This window comes from Lissotriton helveticus, chromosome 1_1 (genome assembly GCF_964261635.1).
Source record: "Lissotriton helveticus chromosome 1_1, aLisHel1.1, whole genome shotgun sequence".
NCBI classification, from domain to species: Eukaryota; Metazoa; Chordata; class Amphibia; order Caudata; family Salamandridae; genus Lissotriton; species Lissotriton helveticus.
In genome coordinates this window covers 1,917,425,375-1,917,443,902 of record NC_136057.1, presented here as the reverse complement: position 1 = coordinate 1,917,443,902, position 18,528 = coordinate 1,917,425,375, and the positions used below count along the sequence as shown (strand labels likewise).

The 18,528-nt window shown below is 43.6% G+C and overlaps 1 protein-coding gene across 4 annotated transcripts in view; it reads left to right on the top strand.

The window, feature by feature from the left end:
• LOC144754948 (uncharacterized) overlaps window positions 1-18,528 on the top strand; it is a 286,959-nt gene that overhangs the window by 59,889 nt on the left and 208,542 nt on the right. For all 4 annotated transcript variants that reach the window (XM_078643315.1, XM_078643333.1, XM_078643324.1 and 1 more), the window contains exon 3: window positions 10,110-10,152. In XM_078643315.1, the coding sequence (XP_078499441.1) occupies window positions 10,110-10,152 (43 nt within the window). The remainder of the gene's footprint in view (window positions 1-10,109; window positions 10,153-18,528) is intronic.

Genomic DNA, 18,528 nt, shown 5'->3' with positions numbered 1-18,528 from the left:
AGCAAACATATTGAACAGTCGGAGGCTTTTGATAACATAGAAAAAAGAACAGGTTGTTGGGGGACACATGGTGAAGGTACAACAGTAGCATTAGTTCACACTACCCCAGTGGTTAAACCAATGACATCTTCAATAAAACTGCAGCCCCCAAAAATGCTAACAACCACCAATTTAAGCCCAGCTTCAATAGATTCTACAGTCACTCGGGAAGTCAAAGGTGCGGCCCTGATGGAATTGGTGCCAGAAGTGTTAGCCTGCCCCAGCCCCAATATAAGCATATCGACAGAGAAAGGTGAATGTATGGTTGAGCCTGTTGAGTTCTTCCTAGGCAATAGGGAGTTAGTGGGGGTAGGAGCAACTGAAAGTAACATTGAGAGTAACAAGGAGGACAGACACCTGGATAGTGAGCGCCTCATAGAACACTCACAGAGGCCAACGGGTCTCAGGGCGGTTCAACTGCCAGCAGTGAATCCAAACCATAATGATCCATTAAAAGAGGAACCCATGACTAAAACTCAAATGGACATGGCGTTTGTGAACCTGGTTTCCCCACTTTTAAAAGCCTTGCAAACGTCCACTAAAACTTTGATAATGCAATCTGACAAGTTGGACATTCAAATCGACTTAATGAACATTATAGCGTCCAATATTGCTGGGATAAATACAAAGTTGGACAATCTGAACAGCCTAATAATAAAAGCTCAAGCACATACTTATCAGTTACAATCCCCTTGCTCCTGTGGCCCTGTCCTGGATAAACTGAGTTCTCTTCCTATCATTCTCGAACAGATTCTAACATTAAATCAAAGACAGATCAACGCAGATCAGAAGCTGGATGGTCTGACCAGTCCCAATTCTGAAGTAATTGAACAGCATGACGATATAACTCTAATTGCGGTAAGAACAAACGAGGCAACTACGGCCATGGTCTACGACAATATTGGTGAAGGAACCAACATAACAGTTGAGAAAGACTCCAGTAATAATGAGTCCGCAAAACAAATGTTAACCAAGAGACAAAGGAAAAAAGAGAGGAAAGCCCGAAACAAGAAAAGTGAGGTAACCTCAAAAATGGGTAACGGTTTATATCCCATTTTTTCTACTCTGGAACAAGGATCCGCAAAAAATACTGGCAACTGCGGTAGCCATCCAGACACATCAGTAAGTCATGACACACCTAAAGTTGGTCAACCGTTGTCTACAACTATTTCAAAAAGCCTTCAGCAAACAGGGACAGCTAATACATTCTTACATTTCACTTAACCACTGCAAACTGAGATGGGCTGCACTAATCATCCGACCATTTCAAATCCAGATAACAAGTGTAAGAATACTGGTGATCCGAGCATGGAGCCAGCAGTAAAAGTCAATATCAAGCCAACTGAAGATAGTGACCAAGGTGTGGAAAAGGATGGCAAGGAAGGGCGATTGCAATCTAGTATTTGTACAGTGAACTCAATACCATCAATACCACAGGTAGTTGATCAACCAGCAGATACAAATACTGCCTTAGATTGTTTAATCAGCCTTGCCCAAATGTCAGTGAATAGTCCAAAGGCAATACCAAATTCCTTGACGCAAACAATAACAGATTTGGCAAATCCAACCAGAAAGGACTCACAGTATCGTGAGCACCAAAGACTGAACGTGAAGTTAAACTCTCCGACGCAGAAAACATTAAAATTTTGTGTAAGGAACTCAGAAGTTGCTCATGTAAAGACGGAACCTGGCATTCCGAAACGGCCAATCAATCAAGAATCTGGTATAGAGTTGCATAAAATGATCTGGGCACCAGAGTACAAGACACAGGGGGCCCATGACATACTGAATAGATCCAATATTCTGAAGTTACTAGCTGAATTTGACGACCTAAAAGATATCAAAACAACGGGTCTTGAGCAGGTTCAATTTCTTAAAGGCCTTAATGATATATCAACAGATCAGTCCCTGACAACTTGGAAATCAACAGAAATAGCAGAAGCAATTATGGGAAAAGCGAATATTTTTCAATCTTGGGGCATTCAAATTTCTTACCAAATTTCCCCACGCTACCCGCCTCCACTGAAGAGGTTGGGCGGAGTTCAACTCATTAGGAAAATTGATGATGCATATACAAACCAACAAAAACCTGTATACTCAATTCTATTCAACGCAAAGGGTAGAAGTGAACCTTTACAAGTATGTGATCAAATAGTACGGCATAACGGGGAGTCACAAAACACCATGGATAACTGGAAATGGCTCCCTGGAATGTTAAATGCAAAACGGAAGGTCTGACCGTTCAAAGGTAAACTGAAACAAGATACAAACAAGGTCATACACGTGTTATCTTGGAACATTGCAGGTGCAAAAAGATTATTAGAAGGAGGCCTACCATTGGAAGAATGGCGTGGTTGTGACATAATTGCAGGAAACTTGGCTACAAGAAGAAATTGCACTAGTGGGGTTTATACACCATAACGTAGTTGCTGAAAAAAGTAAGAGCCATGGCCGTGCCATTGGTGGCCTTTCAGTATATGTGTCCTCATCCCTAAAAATTAATTCAGTCCAACTACAATCACCAGATCCTAGTATTCAGCTATTCAAACTATCAGATCAACACACAAATAATTCTAAGCCAACAATCTTGGTTAATTATTATACGCAACCCAAAATTAAGGAGAAAAAGTTAAAGAATGCGATATTGTGTAACGTCATTACTGACCTTCGATCTTCAGATCCACTAACCAATATAATAATCACTGGTGACTTTAATTCCAACCTGACCCTAACACCAGAAGAGGATGATAAATTATCAGCTGATAACAACTATTGGGGTGTCCCCCAACAGATGCAAGGTGGTCTTGGAATACGGAAGGACCGACTAGCAACCCAACTAGTGACTGTACTGGAGTTTCTTGGGTTGCGTGCACTGAATGGGAGGTTTCCTGAAGATCAACCCCCCAGTAAAACGTACTATGGTCCACATTCTCAATCCACCTTGGACTTTACAATGGTTAGTCTTTCAATAATTCCCTTGGTGATCAGCTTTCAAATTGAGTTTACCCTGTTGAGTGACCATGCAATTCAACACACTATAATCAACCTCAATAAGGAAAGATTGCAACCGTCATACATGTTAGAAGGTCAGCTAAGTTCTGTTAACCTGAAACGCATAAATTGGTCCAGCACCAATGTTCCCGAGTGGTTCACTATAATGAAGGACACACTGAGTGAGATCGGGAATGTATCAACAGATGCGATTGAGGCATGGTCCCATTTTCTGCTAAAACTAAAACAAAAAATGAAGTTGCCAGTTATGAAACCCGGTATAGACGGACCACAGAAAAAACATCCGAAAAAGTTACAAGACCTGCGTAGACAACTTCAGAAAACTCAAATGAAGATAAAGCTGGCCGACCGTGGTACTAGTCAATGGGTCAGCTTCCGTACACAAAGAAAAGAATATAAAAATAAGGTCTGGGAATATAAAAGGTTAATTAGTGAGAGTTTTTGGTCCAAATTAATTTTCAGTTCAAAACTTCAGAATACTAATATATTTTGGCAAACCGTAAACCAGCTAACAGGACCCTGTAACGCCCTCATATCAAATGTGCAGGAATCGGAGTGGGCATCGTTTCTTGCTACAAAATTTACAGATATCTCGACAGAAACTCAGAGTAACGCTCTTTGTCTAAACAGTCAAAATAAAATGTGCCCCGCAGAAGAACAAGGGAGACAACCTTTGACTAGTAATCCTTGTAACATATCTAGCACTGTTCCTCAGAATAAACAATATACGGCAGAAGAGATCATTAAACTGATCAAAAAAGCGAAACCCAATGGGGCGCCAGGCCCGAATGGTATCCCGCAAGCAGCCTACAAACATGCTCCGGAATTTTGGGGACCCTGTCTGGTGCAACTGTTTTTAGATGTGCAAAACTGGAACAGAATACCCGAAAGCTGGCAAGGATCCATATTTACGCCAATCTATAAAGGTGGTGAAAGATCAAACCCAAACAACTATCGCCTAATAGCATTGCAGGACGTTGAGGCAAAATATTTTGCAACGCTTCTCTTAAATGATTTGGTCACTTGGTCAAGTAAAAAAGAGCTGATAACCATTAATCAGACAGGGTTCAGGAAGGGGATAGGTACAACAGCAAATATCCTATCCATCACTATGATCGCGGAGAAGTGTATTACCAGCAAACGGGACCTGAACTGTGTTTTATTGATCTTCAGGCCGCATTTGACAGTGTGGACCGCAACTTATTGTGGTCCAAATTGAGAGTATGGGCAATACCAGAGAGTATTTTAAGGGGTTTGCTGTTATTTTATTCCAGAACTTGGTCGAAAGTAAAAATAGGGGATGGCACACGGCTGTCGAGAAAAGTTTTTACATCAATTGGACTCAAACAGGGGTGTGTCCTTGCCCCTCATCTATTTAATCTCTTTATCTCGGACCTCACCGGGAAACTGAACAATTGTAATGCTCACCCACCTAAACTAGGCGACCTACAGCTCACCCACTTGGCCTACGCCGATGATATAGTACTCATGAGCCTAACGAAAGTGGGATTAACTAGATTAGTAACTGAACTCTCAACATTCCTGTTGGCAAATAAGTTGGCTTTAAATGTTTCAAAAACCAAATCCATGTTGATAACCAATTGCCGTGGATCTAATTGTAATATTTGGCTAAAAGGAAAACCACTAGAGAGAGTCTCAGCATACAAGTATTTGGGTTTCTATCTGGATGATAAGTTTGATTTTAAAGAACAGAAGAAATACCTGACGCAAAGAGGGGGTGCCTTGATATTCGGACTAAGCACTATGACAAAAAAACTTGAAGGGCCATCACTTAAACCTTTAATAATTGTGATGGCCAACAAAGTTCTTCCAACACTGTCCTATGCAAGTGAGGCAATGCATCGAAAGGATATGGACCTACTTAACAGTTTAACAACAAAAATTTACAAGAAGGTCTTACGATTACCCAGGATGGCGTCGCCAGCCCAAATGCGACTAGAATTTGGATAAAAAATGAAATTCTGGGCAGACTATACTCGTATATCAATGTATGGTATCAGATCAAGCAAAAAGCAACTAATAATAACCTTAATACACACCTATGGCAAGAGCACAAATCCCCCAAAAAATCCAAAGCAAATCAATTCCTCACGCATGCTTTGGAGGTGACTTGTTCAAAAACGCTTTGGGAAAAAAATCTGTCATTTGCAGCCCTAAAACAGGCATTAAATAAAGTGGCCAAACTCCATTCATTGGTACTGGACAAAGAGATTTTTTCCCATCGCTCGCACTCCTGGGCGGTGATAAACGGCTATAAAACATTAACCCCAGCAGTGTACCTGGAAACAACATATTCCATTTTTATTAAAAGAAAGCTGATGCAATTGAGATTTGGCAAATTTCCAATATTAGCAGAGGAACCAGCATGGAAACAGCATGTAGCTGTAATATGTCGATTGTGTGGTAGCCCCAAAGAAGATCTAATACACATAATTTGCCATTGTAAGAAGCTGTCTAAGGAACGGTCATACCTTTTAAAGCATCGTTTTTGGATCAAGAAGCTACGAACATGTAGATCTGCTATTATTGGAAGCTTGGACATAACTGCCCCTCGAATGCATTGCAAGTTGGTGAAGTTCTTGCAAGCATTTGAGAAATATCTTAAACAATACGAAGATCCCAATTGTTAATAATTCGGAAAAACATTGATTCTTAATTCTTGCCCCTACAAAATGTTTTTTAATCCTTTTTAAATGATAATTTATAAACTTTTATAATGCATGTGCAAAATACATCAAATTGTTATGGTTTTAATTAACTAAACAATAAAGTTTAAATTTCAAATTTCAATTTCACTTAATGGGTTTGTTTGTGCTTCTCTGTCTTTCCCTTTGGGGCTGATCTTATTCAGGCTGACCGACTACGTCTTGCCTTTTACGGCGTTTGCCTCCTAAAAAAAAACACCAAGCTTTCTGGTTGCCTTCCCCAAACCACCCGCAGGTCCCACCGTCACATCCTCATCATCCCGCAATTCACCTTTGTCCAGCTCATCACTCTCATCACCATAATCCACCTGCAACTCAAACTCAATCTCAGCAGGCGCCCACATCACTTCTTGCACTGCTGTCTTCTGCCCCTTTCCCTTTTTTGTAGACACACCACTACAATTTTCCGCACGTGCCGCTGGTGCAAGATCCCTTGTTGGAGGGTAGACCGTCGTGGATCCCCCTGCTGCTTCTTGCCAGCGTCTCAGCAACATTTTGCGCCCCCCCCCCACGTTTCTCCCAGCCTTCATCGCCGGTTTGAAACCACCCCCAGGCTTCCCCAAACTCTCCGCCGTCTTGGCCGCCCCTGTCTCCATCTGGGGGTGACTTGACTCCTCCACCCACACCCACTTGCCCATGGACCAACCCTGTCCTGGCTTCCTGTTCTGTCTAGGCCTCCTTCTCCAACGTGGTAGTGGGCGGTTCCTTCTTTCCCCAGGGATTGCAGCCCTCCCTCTCTGGTCACACACAAGTCCTCCCATCACAGTTCTGACTCCTGGTTGATCCTGCGCTGATCCCAGATCTTTCCTTCCAGGGTCTTCCCCTCCCATCTAGGAAGAATGGGCTGGGGGCTTTGGCCCCTGCGGACCCTCTCCCTTACCTGCTCAGGTGCACTGCCCCTAAGGCCCCCCCTGGGGCATTCTTAATCGTGGGCTGGGGGGCCCCAGCTCCCCAATGCTGCTGCGGGGTTCTAGCTGCTGGCCTCCATGTGAGGTCCATTGGAAACTCCTCCCATTGACCAACCTCCTGTTCCTGTCTCCTATTAGGCCCTGATAAATTCAGGGCCTGCACTTCGCCCAGGCCCCCCCCCATCCAACATCACTCAACCGGGGAATACCACTGGTCCCAGCGCACTGCCAGGCTGGTTCAACAATGCCCACCCTCTCCCACCGCTCAAAAACAAATCGGGTGCCTCCCCTGCAGTATCGCGCTGCAGCATGGGAAGGCCCCCATCTGACCGTCCACATGCTGCAATGTGCCAGGAGTAGCTGCAGCCTCATTTAGATGCCTGCCCCCACGCTTTGCTGGCTCCTTCTTGGGCTGCCCACCACCTATCCAACATAACTTTAGTCCCCGGTGGTGGCTCGTCCAAGCATGACACCACCGCAGCGGCAGCTCCTTCTGTCGCCGGACCTCTGGGTGCGGGCCATCCCAACCCACGACTTAGTCGAGCACAGCGGGCTGCAAGAGACAATGGGAAGCCTCATCCCTATAGCAATGCACTATCCTGCCCAAAACCAGTCGGCAGATCAGCTCATAAAAAACCCTTGTCCTAACTACCACTGTAATCCCCTACACTTCAAATTTTCTCAACCCTCCCCAATGGTGCTGGGTGCAGGAAGAAGAATAGCCTTCCTCCACTGCACCTTTATATCGACTCTCTAATCCCATCCCCTTGCCCAACCCCAACAGCATTGTCCTTCCTGCCTCATAGCACGAACACCCAGGGGGGGACTGGAGCTTCACAGGTATGTGCCCTAACCAGAGGTCAATAGGGTTGACAGTATACAACTAAGACAGTGTTTGCAGTGTGCACTCAGAAGTAATTCATTATGTATATTGGAGATTACATGTATCCTATGGAAATGCTTATTGGGTCCAACAATATGTGATTTATCAAGGATACATAAAATGAATTAGCTTTTAATTGGTTGATGTTACGAACGATTATTCAAATACTTTGTTACCAGTCTGTTATATATATGAAATGGAGAGATCACAAGGGTGAATTGGGTGGCTAAATTAGTCTGTTATATATGTATTGTTCTCAAACAAATATTGCTTGGTTATATATTGTTGTTACGTAATGTTAAGTGCAAGTTATTGCACAGTTCTAATTTGCAGGGTACCACATTTCCATGTGGAATCTTGGCGTTCTGTATAGATCTGAGATTCCTGTTGACCAGAATCACAGTGGTCTGTGGCATTGTCTAAGGCTCTGCATTATAATTGTAATGGGTGAATTAAATGTGAATATGCCTGCTATTGTAGAACTTAGTAATATTCTTTTCAAATTATGAATTTTATTGGATATTGACTTCCTAGATTCTGTTTTTGATATGTGTAGAACTTTATGGGTTTGAATATATATTTGTGTGTGCGCGTGTGCGGGCGCAGACGCCATAGGATTTTTTTTCAGCTGTGGTGGCAAGTTTGCATGGTGTTCATTTTGCCTTGGGTATTTAATTGAGAGACATCTTTGCATATTGTTATGTGTGTTTGATACAATGTTTTGCGTGAGTGAGTGCAGCATATTTAACTTCCTTTGAGTGTTTGCCCTGTACACTGGTCAGAGGAAATGCTTGAACTTTGGGGGTTGCCAAATGTAGCCAAAAACTGCCTTAATTGCTGTGATGGGTGCATGTGGGGGACTCAAGTGGAGTACTTAGTGGGTACCATTAGAAAGGACTTTTATGTATATCTTTAGCGTGTATTTGTTGTTAACAGCAGACATGACCCCAATGTCAGTTGGGCCATGTTATGTTTCTGCCCTTGCTGACACGCTTATCAATTTCCGTTTAATAGAAATCAATATTTACTGAACACTTTCCGACCTTGCCTTACCATTATATTTATAGACTGTCAATGTGACAGTTATCACTGCTGGGCACAACTGGGCACAACTATTACCGGGCACAATAAATTAAATGTCTCACTGAACTGTCATCTGGCTATTTGTAATGCAATTCTGTGGGAAAGTATGCAGTTTTCAAGGAGAAACGTTTATGCTGTTAGAATAAACCGGCATATCCTAAATGATTTATCAATATATGCCACTGGGAAAACTGTAATTTAGCTTCCGAATTTGTTTCTTTGTGTATTTGTTTCCATGTGTGTGAATGCATGTGAGTGTGTGTACATCCAAGAACATCTATATCAGCGCCTGTGAATTGTGTTGTGATGTTTGCCTTAGTATACGTATGGACAGTATAACATACTCTAACACTGTATTGTTATAAAGTATAAATCAGTCCCTTGCATCTCTGTAGATCAATAATGTATTCGTAAACCCCCTCTTCATTTTTGTAAAATCCTTATTGCCAGGGTGTCAATAGCCTGTGTCTTGAGCTTACATAATTCAGAGAGTACCGGCGTGGTACACACGCACGATTGGAATACGCTCCATATGTTATACTTGAGAACAGCCCTGATGAAGTCAAAGGCCCATGTACCTGATGACGAAACACGTGTTGGCTACTGAAGTTACCAGAACTTCTAATGAAATGTGAAGAAGGAAGAAAATAAAACAAGCATTTACAAGGCAATGGGTCTCGCATTTACGCAAGTTTGAGCTATTGGCATTGTAAATGACAATGCCTTTTATTTATGTTTTGGTTTTTATAACATAAATAATTGTCATTTACAATGCCAAAAACGTAAACGTGCGTATATGCGAGACCATTGAATTGCAAATGCTTGTTTACTCTGATATCATTGCCATTCCTCCCAGTAGTATTAATCTGTTTTCTCTTCCCATGTATAATTTTTTACTATTGCTTTCGGAGTGACAGACTTTTATATATCACAGTGCAGTAACAATCATATGAATAGTAGCTCCCAGTCGCTTATTGACTGTATGCCTGCCATTGACCCCAGTAGAATGCTTGACTGCCTTTACTGCTAGGTTCATGCAATATCAGAACCACATACCTATATGCACTCATACATAAATGCACATATACATACATACATACATAAACTTTTAAGGCTATGAGTGGTTAAAAGATGGGGAAAAAAATTCTGGAAAGTTATCATTGATGCCTGTACAATATATCAGAGCAATTGAATTTCTGAGATATTTTAGAAATATAGGGGGAGTAAAACATGTGTTTGGTTTTGTGCTGTCAAATCACTTTTATCTGGATGGAAACATTCTGACCATAAATGTATATAAAGAGTAAGAATATTCACAATCAAACCATGATGCTTGAATTTCATTTCTGCTTCTCTTTGAGTTGTTCTTTGTCTCACTTTTTCTATTTTACCTCCGCATAAATGTTGATGCTTTAGTATTTTGATGAAAGGAAAGTGAAAATGCTTCTCGTTTTTCAGTTCCTGCTCAGAGCAAGACCCAAGCAAGGTTCAGCACAAAAGAGTGAGTACAATTACTATAACGCTGCAGTTAGTTTTGTGTAAGGACAATATTACCTCCATGTGTGCTTTTTATGTGAAGACAGACTACCAATTCACAACTTCATATCAAGTGTGCTCTGGGGATCAGATGGGATTGTACGACCAGGCTACAACACACCTGTGTATTCTCAGTAATGTGTCTTCAAGGTTTATCGAATGCTTTCTTTTTTGCTCTTATGGTGTAAGAGAAAAAATAAAATAGGAAAATCAATACTGCATACAATCGAGTTATTAACCAACCACAAAGATATGTTATATTAGCACAAAAAGAGATAGATGGGATGATTCCAGCCCTCGTTAATTGGGGCCTTATTTAAAGTTTGGGGAGAACCGGAAACGCTCTAAATGCACGGTCTGGAGCCATGGGATCCAGGAATATTTGGCAGGAGTTGGGGAAGAAATGTACAAACTTATGGACTGACTAACTAAAATAGTTCCTGAGTCCAGGAAGCCCCATGACCTCCTGAGCCTACCCAAGGTCGAGTTATTGTGGCCATAAACACCTTCTTGGGAATAGGCCTGTTGGTCAGTGGGACATATCTTAATATCTGAAAAAAATGGGTGAGATGAATGGGTAGTGGAGGTGGAGGAACAGGAGCTGACTATGACAGTGTGTGGGTAGTAGTGGATTCGAAGAGGAGAGAAGGGCAGGAGTCCAGGAGGGCCATAAGCAGGTTAGTTCACTGTGCTAGGCAGTTTAGACACCTGTAAGTTGCTTGAGCGCAGCTACAATATTTTCAACTATGTATTCAAGGCCCTACAAGATGGCCTGTTGCCCACCTCCCACCCAATTCCTGATCTCCTGGAATTTCTCACTAAACACATGTGTGGGACTGGGGAGGGGCTACATGGGGGCTAAAGGACATCCAGAGCAAAGCACACTCTCAGCTGCTGGTGTTCTATGGTTACATTGTATGATGGAGGTGGCTTGACTGGAGAGGCAGCCTCAGGCCTTTGTGTCAGTGGGTTCTGTTGGGTCGTTGTTGAAGTGGTCTCATACTCGATTGTTGGAGAGGCCTCTTCTTACAACAATATGGGTACCTACCTATTCCTGGCCATTAGGAGCCCTTCCTTCGGACTCCTGGCATGTGGTGGCACTGTCCACCAAATCTCTATGAGTGTAACCTTGTCTTTGTCTAGGCAGGCACAGTCTCCCCACCAGTGGAGAGACACCATCCTCATCCTTAGCAGTGTTGGTGGCTTCTTCTTCCCTTGTATCTGAATTCCTTCTTCTCTTCCAAGCTGGGTCCTGTCGCTGCTGCCCACTTTGGTCCCGGCTGCCTACTGCAATGAAACAAAGAGAGTGTGAAAGACTCACAGGTGCATTATGTCCCTATTTCATGTGTATTGAACATCACATAATCAATGCCACATTTGATACCCATAGATAGTCTCTCAATGTCACCTTCTATACTCTGTCTTCTAAGGTCAAAATGGATTACTCACAGATCTCATTATCCAAGTGACTAGTGCCAGTATCCACCAGTGAAAAGGCTCATGTCCCTTTGAGTTCTCTGTGATGCACATTTTGTGGGAAGAATCCTACATGCCACTCCTAAGCAATGAATATGAAAGGGTAATTCGACCCGGTATCTGCCTAAGATGAGGTGAAGGTCCCAGGAAACATTGGCACCGGAATAGTGCTCATAGTCCATGATGGTGAGCACACAAAACAGGTACTTTACAGAGTGCAGCCGAACAGCATCCACCCACGAAAATGGCCGGAAGTAGTGAGGACAGAGATCCCATTAAAAGAATTGCAAACACCCTGAAGGAGCACTCTCTCAAACATGATGCAATCCTGCAGGTGATGAAAGAGATATGTAGCATTGTTGAAACAAAGATAGATGGTGCAGAGGTACACTCAAGGCAAAAATAATATGCAATTGACAGATCTGCCAGAAAAAGCAGAAGGCCTGTGCTCTGAATTACCCCTGGACGAATGGATGAAAACTAACATTTATGATGGGACTCTGTCTGGGGTTTTCACAGCGGTTCAGGTCCATTGGATCCCTCAGTGAACGACTACTCCTGGGGCCCCTCAAAGACCAACAAATGCACAGCTGCTATATTTTGTGGATCATGGCTGGTCCTAAAGAAGCATCTTCATGGGGTTCCAGCGGAAACTGTAGCAAGAAGGTGTCAGCTCTCACTGAAGTTCCCAGTCAAACTTCACCTAATGAGGGCAATTGGAAATGGGTGTAAGGCAATGGAGTCCCTTAAAAAAGCCAATGATCAGGTAACACAAAAAGGAGAGAACAGCAACGGAAAAGACAGACCACTGGATCCCAGGCAAGGGTCAAACCAACCAAATAGCAGGCTGCTATGGAATTGGCACAACTGATGGAGATAATGACGGGCCTTATGGGCTCCCAGCTGATGCCAACAGGCAAACAGGAGACTTCAAGCAACTGCTAGACATCAGGCCTTGACAACAGCAATGCAGTGCTGTGCAGGGGTCCTAAGATCACTTCAACGACTCCTTAAATATAATACATTGTTGCATATGCATGTGAATCACAACTCCACACTGACAAGATGCTGCACAGGAACTAGAATGAATAAACCAGAGGAGGAGTGAACCAACATTCCTGCATTGAATGGATGCACCTATGTCCTTGGTAGGCCTACACGCCTATGCCACCACACCCTCGATAAATCAGTGAAAAGCAATACATTAGAAACATGACTTTATAGTTGATATTAACATTGAAAGCTGCAATGGCTAGGTGTTTTTTATTTTATTTTGTATGGGAGACTGGAGATTTTGTTAACCAGACCAAACACAAACTATGTAACCTTTTGACTTGGAATTAACCATTCTACTCCCACACCCTCTTCTTGAGGGGAACAAGGGTCAGATTTAGTGCATCAACAAGGGCAGCTACATTCCCATTACTCACGACTCCAACACTGGATGCCTAACAAATACAATACCTTGCATGGATTGTGAGAGGAATGGACACTTCAGCCATAAGTCATACGATGCACTCACATCTGAATATGCAAGAAACAGATCTCACAAACACAGAAATTGACAGGCTGCATAAAAGGTGGCATTAACAGCTCATGGACATTGAGGGGCTTATTTATGAGCCCTTTGCTCTGCCGTTGCGTCACTTTTTGTGATGCACCGACGGTGTAAAAAATGCACCATGTTGTGCCCTATTTACAAAGTGATGCATCTAAGCAGAGACGTCACTTTGTAAAGCCCTGGCCTACATTATACCTGCGTCAGGTATAATGTATGCAGGGTGGGTGTCCCACACAAAAAGCTTCGTAGAAGTGGCGCCACTTCTACGACACCACTTTGTCAAAATCTTACCCCTGCCTCACAGCAGTCGTAAGACTGACGTAAGACTGACACAGGCACAATTAAAATGGTACGTGCACATGTTTAATTGCCCATTGCTGGAGTTGCTTCACATTTGAGAAACACTCCAGCAATGCGTCATTACCACGCTTACAGATACGTTAGAAATGCTGACATATCTGTAACTTCTTGTGACATGGAGTGCTGTACAGTAAATACTGTTGTAGATAAGAACAGGAGTGTGACCCATAAACCAATCGGGATTGGGGTTCAAAGGTATAAAGGAATAACAGTATCCCAACAGGTATGAATAAAAAGGCAATTTATATTGCATGCACAATGCATTACAACGGTCAGAAAAAGGAGACACTTATTCGCAAGGATTTAAAGTCAAAAAATGATCTTTAGTATCTTGATATTTAAGTCATAGATAGACAATTTCTGCCACAAAGATTATATACAGCACACAATTAGAGGATTCAAATGACAACCGATAAAACTTGGTGCTCAATATATACAAGTGATAAGTGACAACGCAAGTGAAAAAGGTGAACAGCGATAAACGGCGCAGGGTGAGCAAGGTGAATTATATACAGTGACTAGCTCAACATGTGACAAGGAATCAGTGACTTTATGTTACACAATTCACAATTTTTAATTGGAGTCACAACAGGATGCTCCTATAATTTGCGCTGTGGAGTCGACGGCGTTTCGGTCCTTCACGAATGTAGACCATCTTCAGGACTGGGTTGTCTCGTTTGGGGTGCTGTAGGCGGATAGAAATATGGCCCTGATCCGAGGATCCGGCGGGGAGTCGTGTTTACATCTAGGTTCTGAATCTTTTAGATGGACCGGTACAAAGTCACTTCGTGAACGTGGTAATAAATGGAGCAGGGAACCTGAAAAATTACAGGAGCTGATCGCGTAATCACTACGGGTTGGCGAGCCAGCCAGGGGTCAGGAAGCCAACGAGCAGGGTGACCCATCAGAGCAGGGCTAACCTTAAATTAGTTCAAATTACCGGGGGTATATCCCGGATGATGACCGGTTCGACTTACCGCCCACTGGGGGCCTTAATCCAGATATATAAGGCCCAGGCCAGGGGGGCGATTTTGTACGGGGCTGAACTGTGGGGTCACATCCCATGTCGGAAGCTTTCTTCTACGGAAAATAGGTTTATAAGACAAATACCCGCACTTCCCCCTAGCACCCCACTCCTTCCTCTGAGGCTCGATCTAGGGATACGGCCACTTGCCGACGAGATAAGTTTAAGACCCATTGCCTTCTGGCGTAGGCTATGGAGTGGCGATGATCTCGCCGACTATAGGGCGGAATTGGCCGAACTATTAAAGCACCCCAAGGCGCTCAGTATCCCCTGGGTCCAAAACATCCAGTCAACTTGCACTGATCTGGGGCTCCCTGAATTGTGGACTGAACCAGCAAATGCAGCACCAGGAATCTCTAAAAGATCCCTGGCGATTCTGTACCACGAACATAAAAGGACAAGGGCCTTAGCTACCCAGATAGAGGGGTCCCTTTCTTCCATATTCCTGCAAACCAAGGATCTCTACAGATTTGAGAAGGCTTTCGATCCCATATATCCGATACTTACCAGAAAGTTATTTCTCCAGTGGAGATACAGCACATTGCCTTTCCGGTCCTTTTCAAGCACTTGGTCACAAGTTCCTTCCACCAAGTACTGTCCTCTTTGCGCTGATAAAGAGGAAAATGATCTGCATGTGGTCTTCTTCTGCCCAGCCTACAAGGCAGCCAGAAAGTATTGGCTGCTTCCCTTGATTAAGAATCTGGGTGGCAGGGAATACTCACCTATGTACAGGATTTTAAAATCCGATGTTTCTGGCCCTACCGTCTTTGCACTTTCCAAATTCTTTACGAATGTTTGGCATACGCGTAACTGTCTTTTAAAAAATGCTGGGTAGACTCTAGAACCGCTCAATTTTTAAAAATAACTGTTTTTATTGTGGGTGTTGATCTTAAAATCATGTATTGATGTTTTACTAAAATTGACAGAATCCATGTGATTTTATTGTATGTACATCTTTTATGACCTAATGGTCGAAATAAAGATTGGAAATGAAAATTCACTGCTAACAAAAATCTGCTTATAGCAAAGACAAAGACTTGGCAGGTATCTGTTTTTAGTATCCTTTCTGCCTCTCTGTACGTTCTCACACCTATGTTACTACACAGGGGTTTGATCCATCTTTTTCTTGCAGTCGCACAGGCCGGACAAAAAAAAAGAACATGTGCAATGTCTTCCCTTGCTCCCCCAAAACACAAGGTACATAGTTTGTTACTGTCCTTTGTCCATCTTGCCACACATGATTTTAACATTAATATACCGTAGCTATACTTCAGGTAAAGTGTTTTGGCCAAAGGGGGATTTACCTTATTTAGGAAGGATTCAAAGCTTGAACTGACTTTGAACAAAAGAAATTCCCTAGTCAGTGATCCATTTACTCTATTGTCTGGTTTGTTTTGTTCCATTTAGGCCCAGAACGTTGTTTTTAGAATCCTCCTTGAGTTTAGAGTCAATGCAAGTGGATTATTCCAGAAATGTACTAGACCAATCTTTTTTAGCCATGTACTAACATGGTTAAACCATGTAATACAATTGTAGACATCTAATCCTTTATCTCTATTAGGGCTGCCCTATAATCCAACAACTCGGGCGTTGTCAAAATCCTAACCCAGAACATCATGGCTCTAATGATTACATGATAGTAAGTACGCTTCACGTTGAAGTCCAGCATCAATGGTGTTAACGGGGTGCGAACAGGTAGTTTTAGCAAGGCCCTGTAAAATTTGTTTTCGTTCACCTCAAACACATTTTTTCATGCCGGTCCCTACAGTTCAGCGCCGTATATGGCAGCAGATTGTGCTTTGAACCTAAATACCTCAAGCGCAGGAAGGACCGCCTTATCATGGCTATTACCATGTTTTTTTTAAATCGGCAGTGTGTTTTGCGTTAGCATGAGCTTACTCTTCTCGATTTGAGTTTTCCACGACATTTTTGAGACAAGAGAAACACCCAAATACGTAAAATGTTGCACACATTCTATTTTCTGTCCGTTTAACACCATGTTTCCATTAAAAGACCTATGGGAATGTATTGCCATATACTTGGTCTTATCAGTGTTGATCTCTAAGCCTTTTTTACTACAGAAGATTTGAAAGGTATTAAGTAAACATTGCAGACCCTTTGGTGTTTGTGATACAAGAATAGTATTGTCCGCAAATAAAAGAGCAGGTATTGTCTCACCCCCCAGTGTTGGTGCGTCATTGCTGCAATCTTTTAGAAAACAGGGGATATCATTTACAAACAGGGAAAACAAAGTTGGTGCTAAAACACATCCTTGGCGAACTCCCCTCTTTATTGGTATTGCACCAGTTAGTTCGCCTTCTGGACCCCACCTCACCTTTGCATAATTATTGTGGTGTAGTCTAATTATTAGCTCCAGGAGGTTTGCCGGTAATCCCTGTCTGTTAAGTGATTCCCATAGTAGATGTCTCGGGATAAGGTCAAATGCGACTCTTAGGTCAACAAATGCCACATATAAGTGGCCCTTCCTTAAGTTGACATATTTCCAGCACATGCAAGAAAATCTGAACACCTGATCTATGGTGCTGGTTTTGGTTCTAAAACCTGCCTGCAATTTGGTTAAAATCTGCTCGACATCAATCCAAAGATTAATGCGATTTAAAATGTGCCTTGCATATATTTTTTGTAAAATGTCAATGTTAGAATCGGAGGTCTCTGGTTGGCAAGGTATGCACTTGTGACAAGCAGGGACCTTCTCCTCTGGTCAGGGCAAGGGGACTACTCCGTAACAATAACCCCTGCTCACCCTCTGGCGCGAGCAGACAAGGCTACTCCTCAGGGCGATAGTTAGTTAAGCATTTATGATCACATACAGTAAACCCACTGACCCACCACAGACGGACACCAGTTGTAAGGTTGTATCAAAAATACGTAGACTTTATGTAAAAATAATTCATATGCAGGATTATTACAAGACCATGTAACGTTTAGCGATTGAGGCCACCAGATTTAAATAGGCAATTGTTCTTTAAGTCTTCTTGGTCAGCGAGGTACGCTGAGGGTCGATGCGCGCTTCACCCTGGGGAAGCGACCCGTTGGTGAATGAAGGACGACAGGGAAAACAAACGTTGCGGACCCAGGATCCGATGTGAACTCGGGATCGAGTTCAAGTGTACCTTGCGTTGAGTGTCCGAGGCGTTTCAGGCGCGGCCACTGGTGAGGGCAGACCCGGGACGAGGCCGACGGTTCTCCAAAGGATCTATCCGGCTTGGAGCCCCCGCGAGGTGCGAGGCGAGTGAGCCGGACTGTGTGGAGGGTTGCGGCGATCCGGGGTCTGGTGCAGCTCACGGGGCGAGGCGCCGTTCAGACCTGCAGGGTGTACCACTTCTTGGCACACTAGGTCGTACCTGTGGATCTGTGTGGGGCATCGCGTTCTCAGGAAGACAGGTGCAGCACCGGGCCTCCGGTACCAACATACGGAAGGCCTTCTTGAGGTGTGGCACGAGCCTTGGTATGCAGGAGGGCAAAGCAAGACAGTCGGGTACGTATCGACATACGGACCGTCCGAGGCTATCAGATGCGCTCCGTGCAGATTCTGGCGGGAGAAGATGAGAGGCGCACAACGCGCTCCATAGCAGGCGAGGTGACAGGAGAGCGTGCGGCCCGTCACTGAAGCGGAGAGCGACTCAAGCTTGAGCTGGGCTCTCTGCGGCGGGCGGCCAGGCTCTGAGCTGTCACGACCTTAGGAGGGGTGAAGGCACCCGAGTCACACCTCCGGCGAGGGGAAAAGAACTTAAAGCCCAATAGCAGACGGGCACAGGCAGAATTGAACCCACTGGTCCTGGGGTTCAGTTCAGGGGGCAAGCTCGAGATCAAGCCCTTGGAGATCGTTTCAGGCACAAGTTTTCAAAGTCCTCTCTGCTCTTTTCCTCTCCGTTCTCAGTAAGGCACCATTGCAGGCC